Source organism: Pediculus humanus, genomic scaffold (assembly GCF_000006295.1).
Source record: "Pediculus humanus corporis 1103172107470 genomic scaffold, whole genome shotgun sequence".
Taxonomy (NCBI): Eukaryota; Metazoa; Arthropoda; class Insecta; order Psocodea; family Pediculidae; genus Pediculus; species Pediculus humanus.
Genome location: NW_002987088.1, coordinates 143494 through 155043, shown reverse-complemented (window position 1 = coordinate 155043; position 11550 = coordinate 143494). Strand labels below are relative to the sequence as shown.

At 23.7% G+C, this 11550-nt stretch overlaps 4 protein-coding genes across 4 annotated transcripts in view; 2 read left to right on the top strand and 2 right to left on the bottom strand.

Annotated features, from left to right (window-relative positions):
- Positions 1-143: 143 nt before the first annotated feature.
- Phum_PHUM123630 (calcium/calmodulin-dependent protein kinase type 1G, putative) lies at positions 144-5540 on the bottom strand (the record flags this gene model as incomplete). Its single annotated transcript, XM_002424214.1, has 6 exons — positions 144-1326; positions 2307-2459; positions 2538-2879; positions 2960-3163; positions 5069-5159; positions 5507-5540. The coding sequence occupies 6 exons, from the start codon at positions 5538-5540 to the stop codon at positions 144-146; spliced, it is 2007 nt and encodes a 668-aa protein (XP_002424259.1).
- A 978-nt stretch (positions 5541-6518) lies between these two features.
- Positions 6519-7465, bottom strand: Phum_PHUM123620 (40S ribosomal protein S16, putative; the record flags this gene model as incomplete). The annotated part of the gene is made up of 5 exons (XM_002424213.1): positions 6519-6664; positions 6750-6864; positions 6953-7084; positions 7327-7368; positions 7451-7465. 5 exons carry the CDS (start codon positions 7463-7465, stop codon positions 6519-6521), a joined length of 450 nt encoding a protein of 149 aa, XP_002424258.1.
- Positions 7466-8514: 1049 nt separating this feature from the next.
- On the top strand, positions 8515-9692 carry Phum_PHUM123610 (protein Kr-H2, putative; the record flags this gene model as incomplete). Its single annotated transcript, XM_002424212.1, has 5 exons — positions 8515-8669; positions 8782-8963; positions 9093-9160; positions 9245-9378; positions 9467-9692. The coding sequence occupies 5 exons, from the start codon at positions 8515-8517 to the stop codon at positions 9690-9692; spliced, it is 765 nt and encodes a 254-aa protein (XP_002424257.1).
- A 1259-nt stretch (positions 9693-10951) lies between these two features.
- Positions 10952-11550, top strand: part of Phum_PHUM123500 (uncharacterized protein) — a gene marked incomplete at both ends in the record, with an annotated part of 1225 nt that continues 626 nt past the window's right edge. The window contains one exon of the mRNA XM_002424211.1: positions 10952-11346. Coding sequence (XP_002424256.1) covers positions 10952-11346 — 395 coding nt within the window. The remainder of the gene's footprint in view (positions 11347-11550) is intronic.

The window sequence follows — 11550 nt, the reverse complement described above, 5'->3', positions numbered from 1 at the left end:
GTGATGTCATGTTATTGTTGAAAAATAATTTTTTGTAATTAATAAAATAATTAAAAAGTATATTTATAAAAAAAAATAATATTATTATTAAACACTTTGGTTGTTGTTGTGGTTGTGGTTGTTGTTGTTGTTGGTTGTTGCATTTAATCAGATTTTTTAGAATTATCAAAAAAATTCATTAATGATTTTTTAGTCCTTTCGCTTAACGTTTCAATATCCGAATAATTAACGGTTAATGATGTTCTTCTTATTTGTTGTCTTTTTGTTGTTGTTGTTGTTGTTGTTCCGGTTGTTGCGTTTGTTGTTGTTTCATTTTCGCATTTTCCAAACATGTGAAATAAATTTTTAGTAAAATCAGGTGTGTCGAGGAATAAATCGGGTGTAGAAGGATTTGAATGACCGGCCGATGACAAAGTCGATGATGTGTCTGACAAATTTTCATTTTCCAACGTTGAGGGACTCTTGATTGACGTTTGATGAATGGGAATATCCCGATTTGAAAATTTGTATTTTCTTTTCGGCGTTAACCAATCTTTAAAAATAAATTTATCTTTATAATTTTCAACATCTGTCGCCATCGTTTTAAATCCCGATGCTATGTTCGAATAATATAACGAACTGTTGGCAAATGTTAATTCGAAATTCTCGTCGAACGATTGACTCTCGGATTTTGAATATTTTTTATGTATTTTAGATTTAAATGAATTTTTCCCATCGATATCGAAATTAAATGCAGAATCATCATCATTATTATTATTAATAATAATATCTTGCGAGGAATTCGTTTTTAATAGTTTATCCGACAATTTTCTTATTTCCTCGGCTAAATTGATACGAGTCGCGGCTTCGATTGCGTGTCTTGCCAAATAGGAACTATCGGAAGCTCTCCTGTCAAATATTTGCAAACGATCCAAGAAAAGGTTTCTCGGTGACGATGTCGGAGATAAATCTCCACTTTTTATAAATGATCTTCTCGGCGAGAGAGGTGGTGGAGATTCGGAAAAATCTGCTTCCACGAGTGACGATATCGAGTCGCAAGGTGAAGGTGAGTAACCACTCAAAGATGGCGTCCTACTACTCCTTCTATCTTGTATGTTGTTAAAAGAAACGCAGGGTGATATCGTTTGACAACTCGTGTCGAATATATACGGACTGTTCGGATGTTCGTTCCATCTTTCGACGAAAAACTTTAAATTATCCTTTGCCAAATCCAATTCCGATGGCGATGCCTCTATTTTGACAACCGTTGGAGTTTTCCGAATTTGAATGGGTGATTTTCTCCGGAGCCAAGGATGCGACAAACATTGAGCGGCTGTTAGTCGTTTCCTAAAATGTAGGCAGACAAAGACCCAGTGTTAATGATTGTCAAAAAAAAAAAAAAAGAACAAAAAAAAAAGTAAAAAAGCAAAATTTTTTCTTTTATTTAGCCGGCACATTAAATATAGAAATTGATGAGCAAGTGAAAATTTTGCAAATTTCACACTGGTGCATAAAATAATAATAATAATAATAATAATAATAATAATAAATAATACGGTGATGATATTTTTTTAATTAATGAATAAATAACGATATTTAAATTAAATTAAAAATTTAATTATTTAATGGCGGACGGACATTTTGTTTTTAACAATATTGGCATTAAAACAAAATTTTTTATATAATAACGCAAACAATAAAATTAGTAAATAATAATAATTTATTAATTACTAAAAATTTGTATTTAAAAAAAATAAATAAATGGGCTGATTTAAATCTTTTTCTCCAATTTATAACGGAAATTTATATAAAACTTTTTAGGGATTTTTTTTGTTTGTGCATAAATAAAACGCCATTTTTTTTTTTAAAAGCCAAAATCCCTTCAGACAAATGAATTATTTATGTCGAGGGAATTAAATATTATTTTGCACGTGATTTGTATAAAAAAAAAAAAAAAAGCTCAATTATTATAATGGATGATATTATTCCATCTTGCCTTTTAAACAAAAAAAAAAAACCGTTAGAAAAAAGCAACATGCCATCATAAAAAAAAAAAAAAAATTGAAGTATTTTGCATAATTAGAAGAAAGAAAGAAATTAAAAAAAAAAATTTCAGGTCTTTGTCTCGCCTAACACGAGATTTTCCGAGAAAATTTGATTTTTTATATATAAAATACCATTAAAATTATAGCACCAAATAGATTTCAGTCCGACCGATTGTTTTAATGTACAATTTTTGTTGTATTCTGTTGTTTTGAATAAAATTTGTGTGTACGTGTTGTTTTAATGTGCACGTGTATGTGTACGTGTGTATCATGGATACTCACTCTTTTTCTTTAACCAATAAATTCGATATGAAATCCTTTGCATTCTCTGATATTTCATTAAAAGCTTCATCATCAAAATCCCATTTTGCAATTGTTACATTTGCCATTGTTTCAATATCTGTTTCTCCCATGAAAGGAGATAAACCTGACAACCTGAATCGGAGAAAAAATATTTCCATAATTCTATTAATTAACGTTAATAAAAATAAATTTTAAAAAATGATAACTTGCATGACGTAACAAATGACGCCGATGCTCCACATGTCCGTTTCGTATCCGATCCTGTCAAAATTAACGACTTCTGGTGCCACGAATTCCGGCGTACCGAAAAGAACTTGTAATTTTTTTTCCGGATCGAATTTTCGCGCCAAACCGAAATCGATTATTTTAATACGATTTCCGGTTTTTGTTAGGCAAAGTATATTTTCCGGTTTCATATCTAAATGTAGGATGTTTTGTTTGTGTATGAATTCCATACCCTCGCATATTTGTCTCATGAATGCCGTGCATGATTTTTCCGTTAGTACGAAATCATCGCTTATAACCCTTTCGAAAAGTTCACCGCCTTCGATTCTAATTAAAAAACAAACAAAAAATAATGTAAACAACAAAAAAATTTTAAAAACTTAAGGTAAAAATTTTTTTTTACTCACAATTCTAAAACGACAACCATTGTTTTATCTTTTTCAAAAGCATCATATAATTGTATCAATCTTGGATGTTGAAGAGTTTTCATTATGTCAATTTCTCTTTCGACATTTCTTTTATCTTCTTTTCTACCTGTAGGTACAATTTTTGCCGCCAAAAAAAGACCCGTTGATTTTTCTTTACATTTATAAACCGTTCCAAATTTTCCCCTATTTAAAAAAAAAAAAAAAAAAAAAAATTATTAAGAAAAACTTTTAACTTTCTAACTTTTGTGTTTTTTTTTTTTTTTTTTTGGGTTTAATCCAACATATCTATCTGTTCTAGAATTTTCTGTAGGCGGCGGGATTTGTATTTTTTAATATTTATTCAAAAAATTTTCAAATGGTAAATCATGAGGGTCAATAAAAAAGTGTAACCGAAGAAAATTAAACGTCCCAACAAATTTTCATTTAATCTTTTTTTTTTCTATTATTATTATTTTTTTTTTTTTTGTTTTAAGACCTTGACTGCTTATTGCCAAACCTTCAAAAAAAAAATAAAAAATAAAAAATTTGGCACAGAATGAAAAAAAAAAATCCAAATACCTTCTTATTTAACAAAACAAAAAAAAAAAATTCATTATGATTTATTAAATAGAAATTTAATAAAACTAAATCAGTTAATTACACGAGTATTATTATTATTATCACCTAAATTATTTTCATTCATCATAATGATAATAATAATAATAGAAAACAAAAATGGTGGCCGATGTTAAAAAAACAATGTTAAAATTATTACTGATGTTCATCCATTATTAAAAAAACTTGACATTTAAATTAATAAATAAATAAATAAAAAAACAATAATTAATTTATAAAATTAAAGCCAAAAAAACAATTTTTATTTTATTTTCTTTTTGTTATTAATTATTTTAAAAAACAAAACAAAAATTTTTTAGCGTGACAAAATTGCACCATTTTTAAAAATAGATCATCATCATCATCATTATCCATCAATTTAAAAAAAAAAAAATTGTCAAAGGCCACGAAAATAAAAAATTTTTTTAAAAATCTTATGAAAAATATATTATTATTATTATTATTATTATTATTAAAACGAAATAAATAAATTATTATTATTATTATTTCTATATTTTAAACGAATATAATCCCAAGTGAGTAATCAAACCAAAAAATTTTTTTAACGGTTTTTTAACGGTTTTTTTGTTACCTTTTTTAAAATTAATAAAAATTATTTGGATTTTAATAAATATAATAATAATAATAATAATAAAAATTTCAAATTTTCATTGAATTAAAAAAATTTTATTTCATGCTAATGTTGATGATGATGATGATAATGTCAAGAAAATAAATATAAAAAAAAAAAAAAAAAAAAATGGAGTGTGACTCACTCACAAGACGGTTATTTATTTATTTTATTTATTAATTAATTAAATTTTATTTAAGAAAAGAAAAAGTAGTAATTTATGTAAATAACACAAATGATAAATAAAATTTAAAAGAAAAAAAAAAAAATTTTTTAAATTAAAAATTTGTTAATTTTTGGTTGAGAAAAAAAAAAGACAGAGAAGGGAGGGATGGAGGGAGGGGGGTTAGACAAAATTGAATTCAAAATAATAATAATAATAATAATAATAATAATAATACTAAAAAAAGAGCCAATTTTTTTTTATTTATGTTCAAATGATTTATAATAAATACTTGCAAATAAATCTACCAAAAATTTAAAAAAAAAAAAAAAAAACTCAATTTTATGCTTTAAATTAATGCAAAAAAAATTTTGTAAAAAAGAATCAACAAAAAAAAAAAAAAAAGTTTATTTTTACAATAATATTGTTTTGAACAAAAAAAAAAAAAATCTGGCAGTAATTTAAAAAAATTCTTTTTTTTTTAAATAAATTTAATGGCCGGTAAACTAATAATAATAATAATATTAAATTATAAATAAAAAAATTTCAATTAATGTTAATGATGATTATGATGATGATAATTTCCCTTTTAACATTATTATTATTATTATTATTGTTATGTTTGGGTGTTTTGCAAAATAATTGTTTGGTTATTTAGTTATTAATAAGTAATAGTAATAATAATAATAATTAAACAAACCTTCCAATTTCTGATTGTAAATCATAAAAATCTTTTATATCAACTCCTCTTCTTATGTTAACATCACGATATGGAAAACTTGGCTCCAATTCTATTAATAAATAAATAAATAAATTTAACAATGTACATTATACTTTTAATTTTTTTAAATTTGATTCAAATACAAATTGTTTATTTAATAAGAGAGAGAGAGAGAGAGAAAGAGAGAGAGTGAGAGAGAGAATGGGAAAAATTTACTTTTATCCTCAACAAAAGAAAATCCCTTAATAAAAATTTATTTAGTTTAATTTGAATTCCTTTTATTATTATTATTAATTTAACTTAATAAGGTGTATAATTTATGTAAAATGAATTTGGTTAAGTAAATAATTAATCTGAAGTAAAAAAATAATAATTATTTAAATAAAAAAAAAGGAAAAAAATTGTTTAAAAATTTACCTCCAACAGGATCATCTTCATCTATTTTAATCATAATGTTTATATATGTATATATAATTTTCACAAATATCTGAAACAATTATTTAATAAGTTAATAAAAATTTATTAATCAGACATTTTAAAAATTTACATTTTTTTAAATTAAACAAAAAAAAAAAAAAAAAAAAAAAATGTGAACATGAGGTTTTGAAATATTTGGCAAAAGGGCAAGAAATTTCTTTTTTTTTTTTTTATTATTTTTCCAAAATTTATAAATAATTTAAATTTTTTTTAATATTATTATTATTAATATAAATAAAAAATTGTATTTGTTAATTATTATAGTAAATACTTAACTTTTTTTTATTTTCAATTTTATTCATTCAAAAAAAAATAATTATTAATTTTAATTCTATAATTCACAATCTATTCATTGTTTTTTTTACAAACTTGTTGTTTTAGATAAAAAAAAAAAAGCATATCACTTAATCTAAATTATTAATATTATAATAATACCTGTTCATAAATTAAATTTTTATTTTATTTTATGGTTTCATTTGGAAAATCACTTAAAAAAAATATCAAAGAGCAATTTTTTTGTGTATTGCCAAATACACGCGACTTTTCTGACTGTAGGACTAATAAATGCTTAGCCATTAGTTCGGTCAGGGCGCCCTGTATAAAAATAGCATTAAATTTAAAATAGATTTTTTTTTTTTTTTCAAAATTTTAATACAATCAGCTTGAATGTGTAAAATCTTCAATTTACAAAACATTCATATATATTTTTGTCCTAATTAACTTGCGCATATTTTTTTGTTTATTTTGTCTTGTGTATTAAAACAAATATCAACGCCATTTAATTAACTTTTCTTTTTTTTTCTTTTTGAAATTTTTATCGTCAGTCTTAACATGTTAATGTTAAAATTTATGTCGCAGGGAATTATAATAAAAAAAAAATAAATAAATTCATTTATATATTTAAAAAATCTTTATATTAGAAATAAAGATGAAGTTTAATTTTGAAGTAAAATTAACGATAAGATTTCTGGTATCTGGCTCTTGCACCTGGACCACCAAATTTCTTCGGTTCGCACCTTCTTGGATCAGCGACCAATAGTGTTCTATCGTACTGAATTAAAATGTCCTTGATTTCTTTTTTAGAAGCTTCATCAACATCTGAAAATGGAGTTTTAATTAGAAAATTTAATATTTTTTTGATTTTTGTAATAATTTAAATAAAATGCTTTGATGAAGAGCTTACATTTCTGATAGTAAGCGACAAGTGCTTTAGAAATAGCTTGCCTAATGGCATACACCTGAGCTACATGTCCTCCTCCACCGACACGAATTCTCATATCTACACCTGAAAATCTTTCCTGTGGGCAAAAAATACAATCGATTATTTCTTTAAATAATTAATTCTTAAAATTTAAAAATATTTACAAAAATTAAAAATGAAATTACCTTTCCAAGCAATAAGAATGGTTCTTGCAATTTATATTGTAAAATTCTAGGCTCTATCATATCTAAGGGTCTTCCATTTACTCTAATGTTTCCTTTCCCTCTTTTACAATAAGCTACTGCTGTTGCTGTTTTCTAATAACAAAAAATTTTAATTAATGACATGTTAATATGTTACTAGACACGTGTTACGTTGACGTCGTGGTATTTCATAAAGAATAACCATTAAAAACCAACAGTATTGTAACAAAAAGTTTAAAACTTTTATTTGTAATGGTTTGAAGGCAAATTATTAACAATAACTCCACAGTAATTTGCGTTTACCGTAAAATATGGATTTAAATTATGGTGATAGCCACGCTAATTTTTTAACTTACCTTTCGGCCAAAGACTTGAACACTTTGGATCTTCTTCTTTTTCTAAAAAAAATTACAATAACATTATATAAATAATTAATAATTGATTAGAATTTTTAATAAAAAATAATAGTAATTTTCAAACCTTTTTTTCTGGCATTTTGATATTTTGTGAAATAATTAAATGAAATATGCGACCGGAAACACTATAAGAGGGTGATACTCATTTCTGCAAACTTTTGAAAACTTAAAATTTGATCGTAAAATCATCGTTAAGCATTTCAAGGAAAATTAAAAAATAATAAAATTTATTTATTATAATACGAACAACGTTTAAATTTTTTTCCAATGAATATTCAATTCGAGTAATTTTAATTACATTTTTCAAAAACAAAATAAATAAAAATTCATTATTTTTAATATTTTTGTTTTTTAAAAGTTGAACAAAATTTTAAGTTGTCAACACTGTTGCTAATTCACGTTTAGATAGCAACTCAAAACATTAGAGGATTTTGATATTGAAACTGTTTAAATTTATCTTAGTAAGTTTAATTAATTTTATCTTTTTTTTTTTTTTTTTTTTTTTAATTTTTAAAATTTTTTTTTTAATTAATTTTTTTAAAAAGCGAATATAAACAAATAATTAATAATAATTAGAAAATAGGTATGAAAAATAAAATATATTAAGGTCATTAAACTAGCTGTAGGCTTTTAGTTTTCTCTTCTTTTTTCTGTTATTTACCATTCGCGTTAAAATTTTATTTAAAAAGTTTAATTTTTTATTTAAAAAAAATACAACGGCTAATGTCGCATCTTCTATTAAATATCTACCTTTAAAGAAAATTTTTAATTACTTATTTGATATTATATAGTTTAAATTAATTATTTATATTCTCTTTTTTTTTTTTTTAATTTATTTAATTAGAATTCAAATAAGTTTTTTTTTTTTTTTTTTAAATATTAAATTGAATATAGAAAAATGTTAAATTGAAAAATGAATTCAAATTTAGAATAACTATTGGAAATAATAAAGTAGCCTTACGATCATTAATTAATAAGGGTTTAAAGTTTAAAAGTTTCATTTGCATGATTATTAGAAATTCATATAAACTTTGATCTTATTTTCAAGGTAAGGCTTTCAATAATTTTAATTGAATGTAACTTGTTATTAACATAAAAACATTAAATTTTTTTTTATAGATGCAAAAAATGGCTGATAGTTCAACAGATCAAAATAATGAAACCGAGCCTGGTTTTCAAAAATTAAAGGAACATATTTTTTTACATAAAATTGATTTCGCTTTATGGGTCACTAGAGTATTTAGTATTTTCTTTACCATAGGTTATTTTATTCCATTGTTTTGGTAAGTTTCTTTTCTTTTGATTTTTTAATCAATTTATTTAATTTAATATTGACAATTTAGTGTTCGATAAAACGATAACAATGAATACGTTTTTTTTTTTTTTTTTTTTTAGGAATCCATACTCATTGTATTATAAAACTTTAATGAGTAATGCATCTACAAGTGCTTTAAGGCTGCATCAAAGATTACCACAAGTCTCATTTACAAAGCAATTTCTTCAACAACTACTTCTTGAAGATAGTTGTCATTACCTGTTTTATTCAATTATATTTTTGTATATTGCTCCAATAACATGTATCCTTTTCTATAAACAGCCATGAATCATTTAAAAATTATCTAATTTTTAAATTAATGAATTTCAGTTATTTATTTAAAATGAATTTTTTTGGTTATTATAAAATAATTTTCTTATAAAATTTTCAGTGGCTTTGCAACCCATATTATTGTTTAGCATTCTCCATTCTGCAAGCTATTCTCTCACATTATTGGATGTAAGTGTTTAGAAAACATAAAAATATATTTCACTCATTATTGTTAATTTTTTTTAATATTAACTTAATAAAATTTATTTGCAGTGCTTAGGTCAAAATTCTTGGTGGGGTGCAAGGTTTCTAATATCGTTGGTCGAGTTTCAATCTAGAAACCTTTTAAAACTTATTTCATTCACAGAAATATTCCTTATGCCATTTTCTGTTATTTTATTGTTGCTGTAAGTACATATATTTGCAAATTTTTTTTTTCTTAATCGTTTTATGTCTTTTAAGAATTACTAAAACAATAATGATAAAATTTTTCAGAGGTTATGCAAATTTGTTTACTCCAGTATTCTATTATCAATTTTTATGTTTGCGTTATTCATCTCGACGAAACCCGTACACAAGAAATTTATTTCACGAATTGAGAATGCTTTTGGAGAAAACTGCATACAAACCTGGAATGCCCCAATTTGTTAGACAAGCTTTGTTGACTGTTGTTTCAGTTGCTTGCAAACTTGCCCCCAATGTTCACGTTCAAGAAAATTAATTAATTCCATTTATTGTTTTTATATTTAAGTTAGCTCATATTCATAGGTGAAATTATTTTATATATTATTGTTTACTTGTTTCCTCATTAATTAGCATTTTCTTTTTTTCATTTTTTTTTTTTTATTAAATAAATATAATTTTTACTTTATAATATTATTTGAAAATGTAAAAAATACAAATTCAAATTTTTTTTTTTTTTATAAAATTTTATTTGTTTAAATAAAAAATTGAAATGAATATCGAACAAAAAAAGCAAATGGAGGACAAATTAAATTTACTGGATCAACAATGATATAACTATTCTCTTTGTATTTCATTTGAAAATTTCACTTAAGAATTACTCGATTGAAATTGGTAAATTTTGGAAATATTTATTTAAATGAATATTTATATATATTTATATTTTTTTCCAGTAAAAAGAAATGTTGCTTGAATGTTGTTCTTGGCATAATCATTTATTGTTAATTGTTAATTTAGGTGTATCATATTTTGTACTTATTCTATAATAGGATAATAAAAAAAAAACAATGTTTTTCAAAAACTGGTTGTAATACTTTTTACATTAAAATGGATTATTGTAAATTTCTAATTATGATAAAGCAAAAAAATAAAAAAAAACTTTAATACTTTTGTATTGGTCGAGTTACAAATTTAGGGAAAATAATTTCAGACTGCACAAAATTTATTCTTTAAATAAATTCAAAAATGTAATTAAATATCAGTAATATAAGTATCTTTTTTTTCTATTTATTTATTTAAGGTAAAAATTTATGATTTTGTTTTATATTTTAAACCCTTTTATGCAAAGTTAAACTGTACATATAACTGTTAATCATAACTGTACTTCCAAATAAATTAAGTATTTCCTTTAATTAAAAATGATGAGGTAAAATTTTAATTTAAAAAAAAATAGGGCTGAACCTACTAAGCTAAGTTGAAAGGATTCATGAATTTAAAAAAAAAAAAAAAAGAAATTTATTTCAAAATGAAAATTTTATTAGTTGATATCAAATAAATAGATTGCATCCATTTTTACGTTGACTGACAAAAGTTGTATTAAAAATTTACCATAGACATACAATGGCTTCGTTTTGCGGTTATTAAATGAACAAAACGAAAAAAAATTTTTTTTCTATATATTATTAAATTGAATCTACGTATGATCGTATTTAGTTAATAATTGTTTTCGATCTATTTATGTAGATTTGGTTTAAATTACTTCTTATTAGTGTTTTTTTTTTTTATTGATTGAATACAATGTCTACCTTGTGGGGTGAATTTGATAGTCCAGAAATTTCTAATGAAGAAGTAATACCAGCCGAAATCGTTAAACTTTTTATTATGAAAGCAATGCAGCCAGACGGTCTTAGAACTCCTCTTTCACTGCCTCCAAAACCAGCCGAAGTAAAAAAGGAAGCAGTATCTGAAACGTTGGGTTTAGAAATGGATGACAGAGTTATTCATAGTATCAAACTTATTAAACATGCTAAAGAAATGTCTCAATTAATTGAAGCTGCCAAAGAACAAACGGAATTAATGTCAGACACACAAATTCAAAATTTTCCTCCAGCTTTAGATATCCCAGTTCACCCAATTAAGCCTCCTACATATAAGTTAAATTTGCCAATTCAATACATGGATAAAGAGTTTAGGTAATAAGAAATTGTATTTCAAAAAGAGTACCTACGAAACAACTGCATATTTATAATTTTGTTTTAAATATTTTTAGTGATTTCACTCTGGGAAAAGAATCACACATTCCTGAAATATCTACAAAAACTGCAAAAAAATTACTTAAGAAATCGACTGCAACTTTGTTGGCTCATGCAGGATTTCAAAACACTAAAGAATCAGTT